Genomic DNA, 20,335 nt, shown 5'->3' with positions numbered 1-20,335 from the left:
GTGCAACTCCTTTACTGTGAATTGAATATGCACCAATAACCACGACATTTGAACAAGACAACGTACTCCCTTACTGATCTTATTGAGATCAGAACTCGTCATAACTTCAGAGCGCCAAAATAGGAAGACAAAAATAATAATAAAGGCTAATCTCTTGAGCCGCCTAGTACAATTTTTAAAAACATTCTTTTATTTGCAAAGAGACATAATACCAATCATGTGGCTTTCCATGTTTTTAAACAACTGGATTCAAGCACCAAAATTAAACAATGTCTTTCCTCCATTGATCTTTGACAGTAAAGTATCTGGAAAAGGGAGTCTTTGACGGCAAACCATTTAGAGGTTGTCCCAATGAATGGGATCCCGCAAGTACCTCTCAAACTGGCGTGCCCGGGTCTTAATGGACATGTCAAACACCTTCTGCTGAAACTCTACCACAAGCCCACCCATAATACTGGGATCAATCTGTCATGTCAAACAGAGCTTTAAATTTCCATCCATTACACAAAACTTATGCATTTAAGAGCAGATAACAAGATCACCGCAATACATACCTTCTGTTCAAGCTTAACTGTCTTCCCTTTTCCCATTAAGTCTCGTAGTGTCTCGTTCAATTCTTTCTCCTCTTCAGCAGGGAGGGGCTAGGTAACAAAGCAAAAATTAGATGGTAATTTATAAAACTACTGAACAATTCAGATATACATGGCACCCGAGACAAGAAGGGCCAACATACAACATCTAGACAATATAACAACAGACTGTCTGATCATGGTATTCAACACATATGACATTCAGACATACATATTATTTACATCCACATTTTCTTGGCCCAATAATTTAACACTTTGATGCCAGAATGTCAACTACTCATCTTCTTCTTAAACACCTAATGACCTTTACCAGAACAGTGATAAGAAACACTATTATTACACTTTCAATTTATTTTCTTTCTTCTTTCCTGTCTACAGGAGCCTATATGTACACAAAACTGATATGGAAATCAACAAAAAAAAATGTTTTAAAAGTTTAATTTTAAAACAGAACAACATCATGAACAAGGTATACTGTGAGAAGCGAACAGCTTAGGCTAGTGTGATATGGCACACTGTCAACTGAACCAAGATATTATTTCAAGCAAAAGTTAAACCACAAACACACGCAACACCATCCGCGCAAGGCTATAAAAAAAATACTGTATTGAAGATTTCAGCACTTGCCTCCCATGCCGATCCCTACTATTTCAAAGACAAACTGCACCGAAGTTGCAAGATTACATTTATCTATACTATTATTAAAGAAAAAGACTTGATCAACCAGAACAGTTTTTTTGTTTTACCAAAATGTCCCTCAAATATTACAATGCTTATGAACCGATATTCACAAAAAATAACAGAAAATAAAAATAAAAACAGGAACTGGAACTGGAGCAAACTCTCCACATTATGTGCAATAATTGGCTAAGGTAGTTATCCCACGCCCATAGGATGTGCTTGGCTCCTACTCAGTTAAACTTATACGTGGGTGCTTATACCAATAAAAGTAAAATATATATGCAATAAGGAAAAACATAAAGCATTCCTTAATGTTCAAATTCAATGCTATTTTCTTTCTAAGTTTTCTTTTTATTGGGTGAATGCCAACTAGTTATTATAAATATATGAATCATTTCACATCTAGCATTTGCATTACTGACCACGCTCATTAGTATATAATGGAACACCAACTCAAGGAGCAACCAAAACAATTGTATTTACACCCTCTTTCAGGTAAGGCATATAGGCAGTATAAGATATACCTCTCAATAGAAAATGAAATTTACTTCTAAGGAACTACGACTTACAATGACAGATGTCACAATAACTTTCACTACTCCTTTATGTGCCATGGTTAATTCCACAAATCTCTTCGCTATGGTATCGATGTTCCTTAGCCTTCCATTCTCAGCCAACAATACTACAAAAAAAAAGTAAATTTGATCTGTAAATATACAGGGACTCTTATGATAAATATATGTTCATTGAATGGAAATATTGATATATATATATATATATATGAAAAATGTAAATTCAAAGAAAGCGTGTGAACTGTACGAACTGTGAGTGTAAAGATAACATAAGGATACATATTTGTAAGAGCATAAAATCGAACGTGATAAATTAATTAAATTTCCTAATTGAAGTTAGTTAATGACACCATAAGAGCATGTCAAACTTAAACACTGAGAACCCCAAATCATTATTCATCCAAATCGAGAGTCTCATAATTCTTTGCATTCTAGGGACCCTTGGATCCCCTAACTCAGCAAACCAGACCCTTGTTCCTGCTACAACTTCTTGCAACAGTAAACAGATCATCTCCCATGGAAGAAGACCTTGACCTTATGAAGCTAGCACTAGACGCCAACATCAACTTTTTCGTGTGTGACCTCATCAGCCCCTCCTACCATGGGACTGCTAATTTTAAATCATTTCAGACCAAGGCTACCAAGTGAAACCTATTTCAGACCAAGTCTTACAAGTGCCACTCTTTCATATTGGACAAATGACACTGCACTAGGGAGACAGGATATGGGTTTGGCCCCTCACATGTGGGGATTCCAAACATGCTCTAATGTGAACAAACTAAAGCACAGTCAAAGTCTTGCCATATATAGCTGATGATCATATCCTCCTTCAAAACATATAAATTAACAAATATATCCCGCCTGTAACTACAAATGATTGTAATAACAAAGGATTTCATATCCAAGGCGTTAAGAGGAACATGCATTCCCCTACAAAACAACCGGAGCGGGATTAGAGTATATGTATCAGTTCAAGCCTAGATATACCCCAATTACTAAATCCTCACCCAAATTCCTCAGATAAAGAAAAAAATTGCAAAGTAAATGACAAATATACCAATTTCGGGTCAATATTGAAATATAAGCAAAAAGATGAAAACACCCAAAAAAAAACAAAAGGGATTGAAATTACAGACTACATAAATTCAATGAGATAGGACAGTAATCATACTCAAGAAGTTCTTTGAAACTTCTGAAAATTTAGCTTGAGCAGCAATATCTTCAATTGCCTTCTTTCTAGTATCTGCAGGCACTGACAAATCCTTTGTGAACTGAGAAAACATGGGACTCTTGGTCATCGCTCCAACAAAGTCCAGAATCTCATTCTCAACCTTGTCCAAGGAATTAGTTTTCACAGCAGCAATGTACAAAGCAGAGGCATAGTTCCCAGAGCCCCCAAACAAAGCCAAAGGCACCTAGCAAATCATAAAAATCCTAATCAATATAGATCTGTATCATTGATTTTGAGACACGAAATCTAGGGACATAAAAATCAGTTATCCCACTAAACCATTAACCATTAACCATTAACCATTAACCATTACTGTATTAAACTGACAAACCCCATTTTCCTTTTACCAAGCACCACTGTAGTAAATAAAGAACAGGTAGAATATAAAACCATGATTTTCGACAAGCACCTTAAATTCGAACAATGATGTTTAAAATCTAAGTTTAAAAAAGAACATATCTTATTTCACTACAGCTAATCAAGAACAAATACAGCAAGTAATTTTACTCAGGCATGTAATTTCAAAAAATATGTTTGAAGCCAAATATTTCAATTACCTTGACCTTCACATCCTTCTTCTCGGTGGTTTTAGTGGCGAAGCTCCTCGACAGCTAAAAACACAGAAATGCTAAACAGTCAGTCCACAAATCAAAAATTCAACCACACGACTCGAAAGCTTTCAACTAAAAATTGCCCATACAAAACACCTGAATATGTTGCTGAGCATTTGGATCATTAAGAATGTCAAAACATATATTTATATATATGTTCATAAACTCCTAATCAGTAATATTCTGATTAAAAACCTCCATAACATAATGAAATGCAAATTAAAATCCAGTAAAGCGAAATCGGAGACAGCAAGAGAACTAGATCGGAGCTTGGAGTAGAGCGAAGAGTGTATGTGATTTGCTTGTACCTGGGAATCGGTGAAAGTAGGGGCAAGGAGAGCGCGGTGGGCGGCGGAGAGGGAATCGGATTTGAGAATCTTGGAGACGAGAGGGAGGCTCGATCGGATTCGACTAGCGAATGCCATTTTCAGTAAACCCTAGAACAGCTCGAGAGCTTTGAAAATGGGAAAGAGCCGAGCTGTGAGAAACTGTAAATAGAAAAGCCAAACTTAAATTTACCTCGAGGTGTGAACCATTGGAAACCTGCCATGTGTTCCGGAGATTTTTTTTTTTTTTTTTACCGCTAGGGTGGGTTGGAGATATGTTATTGAAGTGTGCTTTTTTTACTCTTTGATTGTTACACACTGACACAGTTGTTCTGAGTCGTGTTTCACTGTAAAATGTGATATAGCAGATGAGCTTTCTAAACTCTGATCACTCTCACAAGTGAAACGATAAAGAGTTGGATGGAACAAGTTATCATAAGCAAGACGCGTTTACAAGCCACCTGATTCACAGCAGGCATGATATGCAAGTGTAAGTGTGAAGCATAATGGCTCACAAGATTGCGTGACATGATATTGGAGAACGAACCGTTTGAACTTGTTAATAATTTATTAATCAATATATTAGGGCAATCGCAAAATTATTCCTACAAAGTTTCAAGCATTTGATGCGGACATCAAAGAACCCGAAATGAAGCAATCTCTCATATTCGATCATAAACAAAAAAACTGAAACCCAAGAGTAACAAAATGGAGACATTCTTAGTTTTCACCTCCATAGCCGTCGGTTTCTGTTGAACCACATGATGAAATGCACATGTGCATCAGTATATGCATCCAAACACAGTCCTTTTTACATAGCTCCCCTTACCTATATTATTTGTAATAAGACGTCTGGCTAATACAAAACCAGCACAAGATTCAACTCGCAGTAAATCCTCCAGCTCTGTATTCAATCCGCAACCAGGCAAGCCTGGTATCGATGTTTTCGTCTACAAGACACAGGAACTCTCAAGAGTCTCGTCACAGATGTCAAACATGGATTCTATTTGTAGCGATGAATAGACTATGTCCTGAACATGATCCACAATTTAGTCCGCAAATCTGTGAAAGAAATCAACAGTTCTAGAGCATTGCAGTATAACATTACAAATCCAACATTACTAGGATAGTTGATACTTGATAATGCATGAAATAGAAAAGTGAAGACAAAAAAATGGCCTATTTTAGTAAATGATTGCGCACCTCTCAGAACCTTCTAATACTTGATTTTCCAAAATACAGAGGAATGTGATCTATCAACTGCATAACTCAGCTCAGAAGACTCAGAGCCATTTATCTTATGGTTTGACAACTTTAGCTTCAATAAGGAGAGCAACTTCTTATACCGTGATTGTTTTCTTTCTAATACTTGGATAAAAGCATATAAACCAAGCCATTCAACTTCCCCCTTCCCCAATTGAAGAATTGGGCATACGTTAGAGCCAGTATACAACGAACACATCCTTTTCTTTATGAGCTTGTGCATGATCCTAAATAGAATACAAGAAAAAAAAAACATAACTCTTTCAATGATGAGGAAAAAAAAGTAGAAAGATTATAAGGATATTCAGTTGCGGACTAGACTCATGTGCATCAAGGTGTTACTCAATGATTTTAGTCTAACTAATGCAAAAAAAAGTTCAACAACAGACATGCAGAAAGAATGATTGCAAGAGATAATAGACACAGGAATTTGAGCATACCTCAAAGATCTCTGGATAATGCAGGAGTAGAATCTAAAGTGAAATTTGCAGATATATGATAAGGCTCGGATGTAACAATGGAACTTCATTGCACATAACAAGAAGGCTTGGTAGATATTCAGTCTCACCACAGATGCTGAATTGATGTGGGAATCAAAGAATAAAGGATGACATTTAGGTCTCATGTAGTCAAGCAACTTTCCCTTCAAATGGCAACTAAGTTTGCCTTGGTAGAAGACTGTGAGAGTATTGGAGATGAGAGATCTCACATCTAATAAGTGACAAATAAAAAAAAGAATATAAGTGGGTGGATAATACCCAATTGTACCGAGGTTTTTTGTGATTAAAACTCAACATCTGTGAGGTGGCTAAGTTGGGACAATATCGGTACAGTTGGTTCATGGGCCATGCTTATCGTTGTTTAACATGATATCAGAGCGGGTCCCTCTCCAGTCGCGCCTCCAATCTTTCGTGGGCCCGAGTTGGGTGTCACTTTGTCATGAGCTCAAGATGGGTGTCATTATCATGTCATCAGAGGGTTTCCGATTGAATTGTCACCAAGTGTCGTTGGTTACTAGACCTTGGTTTATTTTGTACTAGTATGTGGGATGTTAATTTGTCACGTGCAGACCTAAAAATTAGATTGCACGTGAGGAGACGTGGTGGAGAGAAGAGATCCCACATCTAAGAAGTGACAAATAAAAAATAGATTATAAATATATAAGTAGGTGAATAATACCAAATTGTACCGAAGCCATTTGTGATTAAAATCCAACACATGTGAGGTAGCTAAATTGAGACAGTATCGGTACAGTTAGTCCATGGGACACGCTTGTCGTTGTTTAACAGAGAGTTGAACTTAAGTGGTTTTTCAAGTACCTGATAAATGAGATGAAACAAGTTACTTGAAGAAACAAAAACAATTTGAATCATGAAGGATTAAATCTCTTGAGAATACATAAGCTATAAGGTGAGCAGAAATTTAACACCTCATAACCAGCTGTTCAATATTAAGATTCTAGACAGGAATGATTTGTGCACACAGTTTAAGACAAAGTAAGATTCAACATGGATGGGATTTAACTTTGTATAGTCTGCCTGAACTTCAAGTGTGCAAGAATTGATGAGCAAGCCACTCCATCTCATAAATAAAATGCCATCATCACCAGTGTAGATCCTGTTTGATGGCAAACTTGCCATGTTTCCAATATCAAAATTCATACAGAATTTTTTCTCATTCATATAACAGTTGTGATCCCAAAATTCTCATTGCAACCTTGAGATGAAACTAGCAGCCTGCGCCTTTGAGGTTGAAATGAAAAGAAAATCATCAATAAATCTAAGCAGAGTGTATCTAGAGGATGAGGAGACTGTCCTCACTACTGCACTGTGCAGCAGAAGGAACTCGAAAATTATGTCCTCCTGATAAATCTGTAGTAGAAGGTTCCCAAGTTCTTTCAAGAAATGGAAAGATCACATTCTGATCCAGATGTCCATAGTATAATGAGCAGAGCAAAGCTGACAGAACGCTTCCTTGAGGAATACCAGTATGTTGCAAATAGAACTTTTTATCCAACTGCAGCACATTACGCTTCACATGTTCATTTAGAATAAAAAGTAGTTCCTTCTTCTTCACTGGCCAGCTACACTCCTAAGTAGTAGAGAGCAAACGTATCAGCTAAACCAAAGTTTTCCTTGATCAAAACAGGATGGTTGCAGATACATCAAATGCTGAAGACAAGTTTAAGCAAGTCACAAAAATAATCCCTTTCCCATGAAATCTATAGTTTTCAAATGTTTCTGTAGTAAATATCAGGAAAGACTGGAAAAGGAAAAAAAAAAAGTGTGTTCAATATATTAAGTGATGTAATAGTAACAAAGCAATTTATTTCGCTTGGATTAGTTTTCGAACATATATACAAAAAACAGCTCAGTAATTGTACCGTATTCTTCTCTTCTTTTTTGGCAGTAATTATTCCATATTCAAAAGACAAAAATTTGTGAGCACTTTCCAGAAAACCAAAGATAGTAAAATAAAATAATAAGATAAAGCAAACGTACCTGATTAACAAGAACACTACAAAATTTAGATTTGAAAATTGAGCCGGTATTTTGATCGAGACATGCACGGTTCTCATGAACCCTTAATGATCCCTTCTTGAAAATGACATAATGAGATTGCTGGATAATATATTCATCTGCTCTTATAACATCTTTCACAACACCAAACAGCTTATCCTGGTTAACAGAATTAAAGGCTTTTGATACATCAGAGACAATGATAAAGACATCAGGTGTTGTACTGAATCCACGCTTCATATCAACTAGAAACGGGCATAACTTTCTGTATACATCATTGTAATCAAACACAGACGATCCTAATTTCCCTGGTTCTTTCATCTGCATATCTTTTAAAACAACATGGGTATCACGAAGAACATGATTCACGGACTTGAAATACTCAAATCTGACCTTTCTCCGATGCAGTTTCTTTCCTCTAAATATTCCATTAGACTGATCTGCTAAGCATAGCTCTTTCCCAAACAGTTTGGATGATGTTCTTAAATTTGCTAGCAACCTCACTCCAGACTCTTTTGGACAAATCCGGAGTTTGAAAACCCAAATGATCGTTTCCTTATAATTCTTCTAGTTGTCGCATCATCCAGATATCGATAGCTCTGATCCATGCAAGTCATGATGGTCTTGTTCTTCATCTTCTCCCAAACTGACTTTCGATAGTAATAGACATCTTGCTTGCCATGCTCACTTCCAGTGACATAGAAGTTGGCTTGCTACAATGGCACAACTACAGATGAAAAGAGCCAATAAATCCAACTTTCTAACAATTTTACGTTAGCAACATGTATGGCATCATTCAATGTACTGGCTCCCTTTTCAGTGTCTACACCTTTTCCATCCACATATTTTGGTGCCTCCTTATTCAGACAGCAGAAATTGTGTTTATTGGATAGAAATGGGAACCTAGACACTTTCAATTTATGCAGACATTGTTTTAAAGACAACCATTCAAATCTTCTAAGCTGAATGAACTTTGAAATAGTTCTCCTCAAAATTCTCCGATTTGAAGGAGTTCCTAGCAATTCGGGAGGAACAATACTCCTACAAGCAGCCCATATGAACGACTCAACCTGACTGTTCAAGCAGTAAGATTAATTTCATCAGTGAAAGATTCACTCACTTCAGGAGATTTACTGCAATGGTCGGCAGTACAATACTGAGATTTCTTGTGCACACAGTGCTCCCACTTTTCTCCCTGAAGGTGAAAGTAAAAAGGGAAAGGGGGTTAAGAAATTATGGAATATCTGGATACTAGTAAACTTAGAAACATGTATAAGCTAAGTTGTGAAGCATGATCCTGAAGAGACATGCCTTCGTCAATGGCATGAGTTTTAGACCATGATACATCTCACAGTTAACAATATATATTGCTAACCTCAAAGATGCAACCACTGTTTATTGTTGTGTTCGGATTTACAGTTGTAACACAATTCTTTTCCAATATTCTCAGGTGCTGACCGTACTGTGCTCTACGTATGAGACTTTTAAGCAACCTAACAAGTGAATGATACCTGGAAGCCATAAACAAACCACTAGAGTTAGTGAACAGGAAGATAACACCCGGACAAGAAATTCTAAGAGAAATAAGGATGCTTGCAACAAAATTTCAGACCTAAAATGACCATAAATATTAACTATCTAATAAAGACTCCCATAGGCACACGGACAACAGAACACATAAAAGAGAATGAAAAGGCAGTTGAAAGACGGTTCCGGGCCTACGATGACATTAACCACCCAAATAATAGGAATACAATAAAAGATTCTGAAGTAAATGTCATTAGCCTCTCTATCCAAAATGAAGTCCAATCAAGCTTACAGATGCAAAACAAAGGGCATTACAGAAAGGTAGCAAATACTTTTTGCTTTGCTCCAGTGCTATCATTTACTTGGGACAAACCCTTTCATTAAACAGGGGAAATAAAGAATAGAAAAATAAAGATAACAGTACTCGAAATATATCTTCTTCTTTTGTAAATAATACCATGATTACCACCTCCTCTGCTCGGGAAAACTAATAGATGAATAAATCCCAGGACTGATTACTAGCTAGTTACCAAAAGTTACTGTGCAAATATTCAACTTTTGAATTTTGTTAAAAGTAACATTTCAAATTTAATAAACCAGAGAAAGCGGCAGCAAATTTACAAAAAAAAAAAACAAATCACATTTCAGATAAAACAGCATAAAATATGTTGCAACACCAAAGTGTTATTTAAGTATCAAAAATTGCTTACAGGCATGCAGAACCTGTGAGACAATGACAACAGCTATTGGGACTCGTCTTTGACCGTGCACTTTTTGTGTCATATATACCAAAAATACTCCTAACAAGAAACTCTCAACCAACAGAATCAGGCTTTACAGAATTCAGCACATTTGAAATCATTAAGGACAATTCACAGATTATCAATCAAAGCAAAACAAAAATATATAAAAGATGATGACGCTACAGTAACTCATAAGTCTATGAAAATAAACAAAGCAAAGACTGTTTTTAATGTTATCACAGGTAAACAAGGAGCATTCTTTGGGGCATAAATTCATCTATACATTAATGTGCACCAACTCTATGTAATGGTAGACCAAATACATGTAGGGGTGGATTTATCTACCACTGGTCTACCATTGCATGGGTCAAGTCTGCCACTACATGAACCCAGTTCTATATTCGTGTATGTATGATTAATGCACTGTAAGATTTCCTGGAGTAGAATGGCACAATACTGCACCATACAGAATCAGCATTTGTCATGGCCATGAAAATCAAGATGTTACAATATATGTCTACTTGTAGAGATAATATTCAGAAAGAGGCATGTATTAAAACATGGACAACAAGATGCAGCTGCCATAATTAAAAATATAGGAAATCATGCACAAAATGATGCGCTTTCTAAGAAAGATTGATGAAGTATGTTCTGAGTTGAAGAACAAGGATTTCCGGTCTATCTGAGAATTTTTGGAGATCTTTTGGGCAACTTGGAACCGCAAGCAATAGCACTGCCATAAAAAAGAACTTGAGGAAAAGTACATAGATATTACAAAACATATACTAGAGTAAAGACTTTCAACCTACAACACTCCAGACCAAACACAAAGTTATACTGGAATTCACAGCTGACTTCCTCTACATTCTACAAACTAAATAGTAAAAATTTAAATACAAAAATCAAGAAGTTTGCCAGAGCACCTGTTCAAAATATTGACCAAATCTGGGCTTCAAGGATGGAAAAAGCCTGCCAGGTAACCATTGTTTATCATTGACAGTAGTTCTAAGAACACTCTTAAAAACAGTTTCTTGAGTACATAATTGTCTGTGTTTCCTGCAACGGTACCAACGAAATGGTCTTGAACGCTTTCTTAGCTTTCCGAAACTATTTGTAAGTTCCTGATTTAAATTCCCTTTATAATCATTGGTTGGTGTGCTGGCTACTGGTGTGGATGCTTCAGAAAAACTAATATGACTGCATAATCCTAAAATTGTCACTACTGTTGCAGCAGCCATTACAGGTAGCAGAACTCCAGCTTTCTCCAATGCCAACTGAACTCATGAGCTGCTTTTTCTTTGACACTGAGTGGACGTTATCATCCCTTTTCCTCTTTCGTGGGGGTCCTGAGGCAAGTTACAAGCAATCATGCACTAATTCTCTTTTATATCCTTTAATGGGTATAAGCAGGCAAAAATAAACAGGATATCAAAAAGGCTATAAGGAATCATATCAGACAAAGGATAAAAAAAAAAACTCCATAAAACACAATATTGATATTTGAATATGTATACTAAAATGAAAAATAGCAAGAAAGCACTATGAATATATAAATGCACATTGAGTACGAGCAGATAAGAACACATCTGCCATTCTGAATCCCATATATCATGAAATGATGACTGAGGAATGTGAAGATAAATCCTATGATAAACTGGTAGAATTCAAACAATTAGCTTATATTCGATGTTCTAGCTACAATTCACCTCTCAAAGATAACAAAATTCCTCCTATTTTCCGTATCAGTGCCGCATATAAGAACCTGATGACTACTAAAGATCATTTATATATATTTACAAAAATCAGCATTACCACATGGAGCCAGGGGGACGGTTGCCAATTTGAATTTGGTGTGCACTTGAACCTCTTACGACATAAGTTACTAATGGGAAGACCTGCCACCTGCTGATGCTTCTCATCCGCAAATCACAAAAATATCGACGCGTTTCTCAGTAAATAAACCATAAGACCGTCCCCAACCTGCCACATACAAACTTCATCCCATGACTAAAAACATCGTATCTGTAAATACATGCACATCATGCAACACAATCAACCGAACCATTACATACCCTCTCCAACAGACGACACCAAGCCGGAGAAGTCAGAAGCTCCAAAATGGCGCTCGACTCATCACACTGCCATTTACAAACACAAAGCAAATCGTATTCATAACGAAATTCCAATACTTTCAACAAAAACAAAACCAAAATTGGTGCCGTTACCATATCATAATTACTGCATATCACATTGGAAGACACCGATTGCTCCAGCATTGTCGATTCGATCACTGCTCTAACAATCTTAACAAAATCGACATCCGATTAGGCAATTATACACGAAACCCAATCATATACATCATATGAACAAAATCGACATCAATTATATGCAAAATTCAAAGATATAGATACTCTTGGGTATAAGTGTAACCTCAATTTGGGACCAGTGAGATTCAGGAGAGAAGCGAGTGAGGGTGGGGGCGTTTTCGGAGACGACGACGAAGCAGTCGTGGAGAAGAGAGCGTTAATCGGAGGGATCGTTGGGTCGGAGGAGAAAGGACATGGCGTCGGGGCCGGTGGAGCAGCGGAGGCAACGGCGGCCCTGGCAGAAACGACATTGGGGTTTTGGGGAATGAGGAGGAGGGGGAGGGAGTAAGGAGGTGAGAGTGCGGGCTCGGTTGTGGAAGAGCCGCCAGAGGACCACCGGGACGCGACGTTTCTTCTTCATTTTTCTGAGAATTCGGAGGGGTCTTCCTTCCACTCTTGTGGACCTCAGAGCGGGCGTTTCGAATTTTAGAGGCAAAAAAGTGCGCTTCTGTTTTTTGGTGGATGTAATTTTAATTTTGACCCCCTAACCTCTAAGGGCACGTTTGTTACCCAGGACTGTCTAAGTCAGGACTATTTCTTATAACAGTCCCGGATTATGCAAACTTCGGACTGTACTGCAGTAATCCCTAACCCAGGTTTGGTACTGCTTCGGACTAAAGAACAGAACAGTTAGAATAGTCCAATCCTACGTTTGATGATGCACCACCGGACTAATCTTTTGTTTGGCCAGGATGAAAAAGAAATATTCTTGAAGGTTGAATTCATATGTAGTGATTTATGGTTGTCTATATATGTAATTCATGAATGGTTGTAGGGAGGATGTGCTTCAAGTTGGTATGATGTGAAGGCATTTTGATTTTTTTCTCAAGAAAATAAGTTTCTATAATCAAAACAAGTTTACTGAAGATGGAACTGATTTCAATAAATAAAAATACATTAATATATTCACAAGTACAAATTATATATCCAAAAGAAAGATGAAAGACAATTCCAGTATTTCCACCCCATTCTTACACATATGCACACATGTATCCAGCCCTTTTCCCTTCTCTAAGGAAGGACATGAGGAAGTTCTATGAATCTCCACACAAAAAAAAGAAAAAAAAAAGAAGAAGATGAAATAGTAAGCCACAAGTTCATAGATTACAAAATAAGAGTAATAGTTTACACAAACAAGTCCACCAATTAATACAACAATGGCAAGCAAGTATGCGAGAGAACGCACTGTCTCCCATTGGCAATATCTCCAACAAGTGCAACTTTTATGCCATCCAGCTTTCCTATCTCTCTTTCTATAGTATAGACATCCAATAGGGCCTGTGGAGATGAGAAAGCTTCTAAACTCATTGGGTTACAGGATTACAAGAACGTGATAAAAGATATTGAAACTAACAAGACCTGATGCTAGCAGTATGCCTTAGTATGAGAAAGAAGCAAAGAACCATCATTATGCTCATACCTGCATCTTTAAATATGTATTGGACTCAGTGCAAACTACTGTCTTTCTTATAAGCTGATTTCCTATCTATACCCAAAAATTTCCCCTCCCAATACTTTCTCTCCAATAAGCTAAATGAAAGATTGTTATACCCTTCAGTACTGTACAAGAAGATTTTTGTCTACCATTAAACATAGCATTTGGTTGTTCCTCAGTCAAATGCAACCACAGATTATGGGATTCTACATGTCACAAACCATATGACTTTGCCTCAGTTAATTCACTTATTTACAATAAGGACAATGTTCTGTGTACCTGAGTTGGGTGTTGTCCAGGACCATCTCCTGCATTAATTACAGGAATGACAGCAGTTGCTGCCTCTCTTGGCTGCACCACTCTCAAAGTGGCCCCTCACAATTATATCTGAGTAACCCTTAACAGTTATGCTATCTGAAATTCAAGCCCTCATGTCACAGTTTAATACTTTAATCAAAGTAAAATCATATTTAAATATATAGTAAGTGGAAAAAGAACATACCTTCAAGTGTTTCTCCTTTAGCTGCTGAAGAAAACTCCCTTGCATTTTCAGTAGTCAAAACTTCTCCACCTAATCGTTTCATGGCCGACTCAAAGGACAGCCTAGTTCTAGTTGAAGGTTCATAAAAGAGAGTAGCCATGAGATATCCCTTAAGAATTTGGCTTCCTGGTGATCTCTTTTCAATCTTCTCCATATCACGTGCAACTTCAAATATAGCACTCAAGATATCTCTATCAAATTGTTGAGCTTCAATTACATCTTCAAGTTGAAACTTCTCCCCAGCGGAAAGGTAGGTAGATTTTCAAGTTTCAGTGCACGAAACAGAGTCCCACTTTATGAGAATTTCTCATTGGGTAACAACCTTGGATGTTTTAGATGCATTGAGTTGGAGTGACTGAATTGCTTAAAGCCAAGGTCTGCATAATTGCACTGAAACTGTTTAAAGTTTGTCTTCTGAAACGGCATTGCTCCTTGGATAGAACATGAAAACAGTGATGATGAAGGAGCCATTATGTAGAATCAATCAATTGAAGCCTCTGTGTATCCCATAAAACTGAAAATGAATCTATGGTAGTATTTGAAACTAATCAAGGCCGAATAGTTTGATAAAAGAACCAAAATTCTATTATTACTATAGAAAATTATAATGAACGAGCCCAAGCTGTAATCAAGGAATCAAATTCATAGTGCACAATTCGGACATCAGACATCATTGTTCTACTGAATTTTCAAATCTTATGGTAGATAATAGGAGAAAATAATTAACTTTTAAAACGCAAATAACATTGAGCATAACAAAAAGAATATAAAGAGGCATCAAAAGAGTCCTCTAATTTCGGGTTGATACAGCCTAGCTTATTAAGAGAACTCCATTTTATTCATAGATATATAATTGAAATCAGATCAAGCAACCCAGATCAAGAAGACGACCTAGCTATGAAACTCATGAATTCATATCAAATCAAGCTACCCAGATCAAGAATCATTCATCAATCAATCAAATAAACACAATCCATAAACAATAGTCAAGTAAATCAATCTATTTTAACCCATACCAGATCGAGAAAAAAAATTCAAGATAGAGCAAGGGTGAAGACGAGAGCGAGAGAGAGAGAGAGAGAGAGAGAGAGAGAGAGAGAGAGGTAGAACTTGGAATGGGGGTGTGTGAGAGAGAGTCGATGAGTGAGAGAGCACCAGAGATGAGTGAGAGAGGCGTGAGAGTGAGACGAAGCCCTACGTTTTTCTTATGCAGCGAAAGCTTATGGAGTCCCCCCAATTTTGGGGCCGCTCCATAAGCCGAAATATGGGGATGCGGGGACTGCGTAAGCTCATTAAATGAAATCCCGTGTTTTCACCAAACGTGGGTTTCGGCTTATTTTTATGTGTAAAGTAGTCCAGTCCAATCCAAACCCAGGTAACAAACGTACCCTAAATGTGTTGAACTTCCATTCAACAGTAAACATGTACGTAAACGTTGGGCATTCCCGAAAAGATACAAAGATTCAGACTAAATCACATTCCGGAATGGGAATCTATACTGAAAGAAAAGAAATAGATAGACTTAGACTAGAAAAGTAAAAATAGACGAGGAAAGGTACATGAATCATTGAAGAACCTTTTGAGCTGGAGCAAGCCGTGAACTGCGAACGGGATCGGCTGACTATATACCGCTTGAACTTCTAAAACTTATTACAAGCCCGAACTTCTCTATACCTTAGTGAATACTTCCCAAATTGGGCTCCAAATTGCCTTTTAAGAGTTAGTGACACACAAACATTATTCTTATTGCAGGGTTTGTGCGGTAAAACATCGATGTGTTATTTGTTTTTATTGCATTCACATTATCGTACAACTATAAATTAGGATAGCATCAAGAATTATCATCCCTAAGAACTATGCAACGCGCAAAATGTTATAAAACTCCTCTTTGCCCCACCCCCTCTACTAGGATTTAGGGGAAGCACACCAAATTGGAAGACTCCAATCATAATGGAGCCCATCGATCAAATACCGACCTCAAAACTAGGGGTGGGCACGGGACGGGACGGGGCTCATCCCACGTCCCGTCCCACTCTTTTGAATCGGGACGGGACGAGGGTTTTTAAGAATGCATCTCACTCAGGATTAATTCCGGTTGGGACGGGACGGGACAAATCCAACATTCCTATGAAGTTAAATAAAAACCTATATTTTTACTTTTTCATTAACAAAGTAACATTCAATAATGAAATTTTAACAAAAAAATGCATATTATGTTCAAAATATTATAATTTATCATTATTATTTGAGTTGATATAATTTTAGAGTTATTAAGAACATAAATTAGTTTCATTTTGATACAAATATATAAGAATTTTTAAGTTTTCATTAAAAGTGGGACGGGACGAGACGAAGCGGGATATAAATTATTCGTCTCACGTCTCATCCCACTATTATGAAACAGGTCGGGATCGAGATGGGACGAACGTTTTTAGACCTCCGTCCCATCCCGTTCCGCCCCTATGAATTTCGGGACGGGATCGGGATTTCCGTTTTTTATGCCCACCCCTACTCAAAACCTAGTCTCTTGCTAACCACCACTAAACAAATCTCAACAAGGCCTTTAAATGATCCAAGCCCGGCCCTACTCAAAACCCAGACTCTTGCTAACCACCACTAAACAAACCTCAACAAGGCCTTTAAATTATCCAAGCCCAGCCCTAGGGTAGGGCAAGCAGGGCGACCGCACATGGCACCAAATTAAGGGGGCTCACACAAGTTTCAATGTTTATATATGTGATGCCAATCTTAATGATTTTTGGAAGGTAATTAAGGAGAGTTATCAACTCCTTTATTAATCTTAGGTCTCCTCGACTCCTCCACAAATACGCATACATTAAATTTCTTTAAGTTTTTTTTTCTTTTTGAAATGGGCAGCTGCCCTCATAACGTATCTATTAATGAAACCGTAGAATACAAAGAGGGACATTGAGCCTAAACCTCATACTGCAAGAACACCCTGAAATAATATTAGGCCTCTCCACACAATTTTCTTCACATAGTTTAAAGAAATCTTGTTACTTTATAGCATTATAATCAAATAAACATGTATTGTACAATTATGTAACAAATAAATTTTATGAGACTCTCTAATCTCTAACTCTCTATTATCCAAAATCTTAAAATAAATACATTTTTCTTTTTCAAATTCATGTTTTAATGGTGAATCAATCTGTCAACTTGTTCTAATCGTTTGTTATCTCACAAACATCTTATGTTTATTTTCTCTTTAATTATATCATATTGTATGTACATATGATTCGTATTTTGATATTTTACCGTAATTTAATACGAGACAATTGAAAAATGCAATTAGAAATGTTGATGCCCGACTCAAAATCAATGTATAAGTCATATATTTAATTTGATTAAATTTGGCTTCAAAATTAGCATCCTACTTTGATATTGGCTCGATCTCTAAATACTTGTATTGAGGTGAAATAAAAATAATTGTACAAGGGCACCGAATTTTTTTTCGCTATGGGCATAAATTCTTCAGGACCGGCCCTAAAATGATCCCAAGACACAATACCACCACAATCCTGCTATCTCGTTGAGAACCAACCCCACCACCCACATAAAAAGGTCGACCAAGAACTCCTCAAACTTCCTCGTTCAACTGCACTCACCATAGTTTGTAGGTGATAAATAATGTTAGCACAATGATTGTCTTCAAGTAGCTTATCATCTCACCAATTTTTATATATGGTATCATTGTGAATTCATCAACGTAGACAACTACTATGACAAAAACCATTTCATAAATTTAATTGCTCTCTTGATGTTGTAGAACGATAATCTTAAAACAAACAAGAATGCAGACACGTGTACAAATAAAATGTAATTTATTGATAATCAAGCGCGGGGTTACAATCTTTGTGAACTCCTCTGATTCTATCTCCATATGTGATTTGGCTCAAGGGTGACATGCACTTGATCTTGAGGATTTGAGTTTGATTTGGATTTGATTTGATGAAGAACGAGCGATTTGGCTGCTTGATGATTCTTCGTGGACTTGAGTTTGGATTTAGATTTGATGAAGAACAAGCGATTTGATAGCTTGATGATTCTTCGTGGACTTGAGTTTGGATCTGATGAAGAACGAGCGATTTGGTAGCTTGATGATTCTTCGTGGATTTGGGAGACTTCGGGATTTCTCGAGAGTGATATTGCTCTCTTCTTCTTCTCCAATGTAAAAAAAAATCCCCCCTCTCTTTATGTTGAAAGGGGTATTTATAGTGTCAAGAATATTCTATTTATAGAATATTTTAATGATACTAAAACAATAATATTTCTTTAGTTGTATAATTAAATCAATATGTATTTTCTGATTAATTTAAATAATCAAGATTCAAATAATTGATTTAATTATAACCGTAAAGAAATTTATTAATTTAATTAAATGCAGGATTACCATTTCGATCGTCAATGACATTTAATTTCCAATTAAAGTCGGAATCACGTAGCTTTGATTACGATCATCCGTTTATGTGCTGACGTGAATTTTATTCGGGTCTGTACTGACTTTGTTGACTTTTGGGCCAGGTGTGCAATTTTGTCGGGTTCTTGGTCGATTTAATCATTTAATAAAAATGATTTACTTCATTAAATTTCTTGTGTCTACAAATGCCCCCACTTCAAGTCGTGCTGCAGACATGTCGTCGTCACGTGTAAAAAACGCAGCTTGAAGTATGTACTTTAATTTGGAGAATTTGTGGAGCTAGCTTCCGGGACTCCACAAATTTTGTAGTAATGTTCCTTATGACTTCCGAGATTTAGTTCGTCACAAAGGGAAATTACTGATTTTCTTGTCGATTTATTTGATTTGGTGTTGATTTGGCATGGTTTGAGCATTTATTGATGATCATTGACAATTCATCTCTAGCCTTTATTGCTCAGCAGTGTTGGCTTTGTTTTTCTTCTGCCTGCATTAATGAGCTGCATTGATTGCTCAGCAGTGTTGGTCTTTTTTTCTCTGCCTGCATTAATGAGCTGCATGTTTGTCTACTTGAGCATGCTTTTGCATTCTGCATTAATGAGCTGCAAGTCCTATTTAATCTTATGTAATCGCTGGTTCAACACAGGAGTTGGAGAAGCTTCATCCACAAACAGCTCTGTTAGTTTTCATCCTCATCTCTTCCATCAGCAAACTCTTCCACAGGCACGGTCGCCGCAACAGCAGACGTGCTAGCTCCAGCATCCTCTTGCAACATCTGGCTGTTTGTTTGGGTGAGTTTGAAATTTTGTTTCTCCAATTTCTTGACACTGATTATCTCTACTTGCAACAAGCTTCATGAGTGTCTTGTTTTCTTGGTATAGGTCTTTAAGGTGTTGCAGCAACCTCTTCCTCTAGGGACCCTCAATTGAAGATCCCTTTGCCATATACGTACCTTGAGAGGCTTCGATCTCCATTTGTAGAGAGAGAGAGAGAGAGAGAGAGAGAGAGAGAGAGAGAGAGAGAGGTGGTGTGGAGGTTGCAGAGGTTGTTTAAGCTTCTTACTAAAGCGGACTCCAGCGTGCCTCCGGCTGGCCGATCTGCTTGACCAAGAAGGAGGCTTCTGCAGACTGAGGGAGAGAGAAGAGGAGCAACGTGGAGGCTCCTAAGTGGTGGTTGGAGGTTCTGTCAGTCCCCCCCCCCCCCCCCCCCAATTTTATAATCAATGAATGAATCATTGATTAATTAGGTGCGGGTGTGCCTTCTTGCAATCGGTTTGGTGTTTTTTTTGTCTAACTTTAACCTCATTTTTTTGTAAGTTGACTTTGACCTTTTTTCGTCATTTGACTTTGACCGTTTTTTTTTCGTCGACGTTTGACTTTGACCTTTTTTTGTAGGATTTTAACAACAATTCGAACGCCGCGGTCAATCTAACCATTCGACTTCTTTCGAAACGCGTTGGTTTGTGACGGATTTGAAGAACGTAAACGACCTA

General features: G+C 37.2%; 2 protein-coding genes and 1 pseudogene across 2 annotated transcripts; all 3 read right to left on the bottom strand.

Annotated features, from left to right (window-relative positions):
• Nucleotides 1-105: 105 nt before the first annotated feature.
• LOC126802465 (ATP synthase subunit O, mitochondrial) lies at nt 106-4,149 on the bottom strand. The gene is made up of 6 exons (XM_050530102.1): nt 3,994-4,149; nt 3,632-3,685; nt 3,015-3,258; nt 1,841-1,953; nt 555-641; nt 106-465 (listed from the first exon to the last, which is right to left on the bottom strand). The coding sequence occupies exons 1-6, from the start codon at nt 4,108-4,110 to the stop codon at nt 337-339; spliced, it is 744 nt and encodes a 247-aa protein (XP_050386059.1). The 5' UTR covers nt 4,111-4,149; the 3' UTR covers nt 106-336.
• Nucleotides 4,150-5,227: 1,078 nt separating this feature from the next.
• Nucleotides 5,228-12,805, bottom strand: LOC126802443 (telomerase reverse transcriptase). Its single transcript, XM_050530073.1, is given in 18 exon segments — nt 5,228-5,501; nt 5,715-5,985; nt 6,574-6,593; nt 6,799-7,086; nt 7,088-7,365; nt 7,776-8,329; nt 8,332-8,886; nt 8,889-8,988; nt 9,169-9,304; nt 10,031-10,172; nt 10,685-10,796; nt 10,987-11,263; nt 11,265-11,409; nt 11,876-11,890; nt 11,893-12,043; nt 12,136-12,201; nt 12,289-12,366; nt 12,494-12,805. Coding segments are annotated over 18 exon segments (3,759 nt in total). The 5' UTR covers nt 12,791-12,805.
• A 595-nt stretch (nt 12,806-13,400) lies between these two features.
• LOC126802624 (aspartate carbamoyltransferase 3, chloroplastic-like) lies at nt 13,401-15,021 on the bottom strand (annotated as a pseudogene).
• Between the last annotated feature and the right edge of the window lie 5,314 nt (nt 15,022-20,335).

Source organism: Argentina anserina, chromosome 7 (genome assembly GCF_933775445.1).
Source record: "Argentina anserina chromosome 7, drPotAnse1.1, whole genome shotgun sequence".
Classification (NCBI taxonomy): Eukaryota; Viridiplantae; Streptophyta; class Magnoliopsida; order Rosales; family Rosaceae; genus Argentina; species Argentina anserina.
Note: the sequence above shows the minus strand (reverse complement) of the source record. Positions and strands in the feature narration are given on the sequence as shown.

Coding starts and splice junctions, on each gene's coding strand:
- LOC126802465 (XM_050530102.1), bottom strand. CDS start 4,110: ATGGCATTCGCTAGTCGAATCCGATCGAGCCTCCCTCTCGTCTCCAAG. Junction 3,259..3,631: donor AGAAGGATGTGAAGGTCAAG/GTAATTGAAATA, acceptor ATGATTTGCTAG/GTGCCTTTGGCTTTGTTTGG. Junction 642..1,840: donor TTATTGTGACATCTGTCATT/GTAAGTCGTAGT, acceptor TTTGTTACCTAG/CCCCTCCCTGCTGAAGAGGA.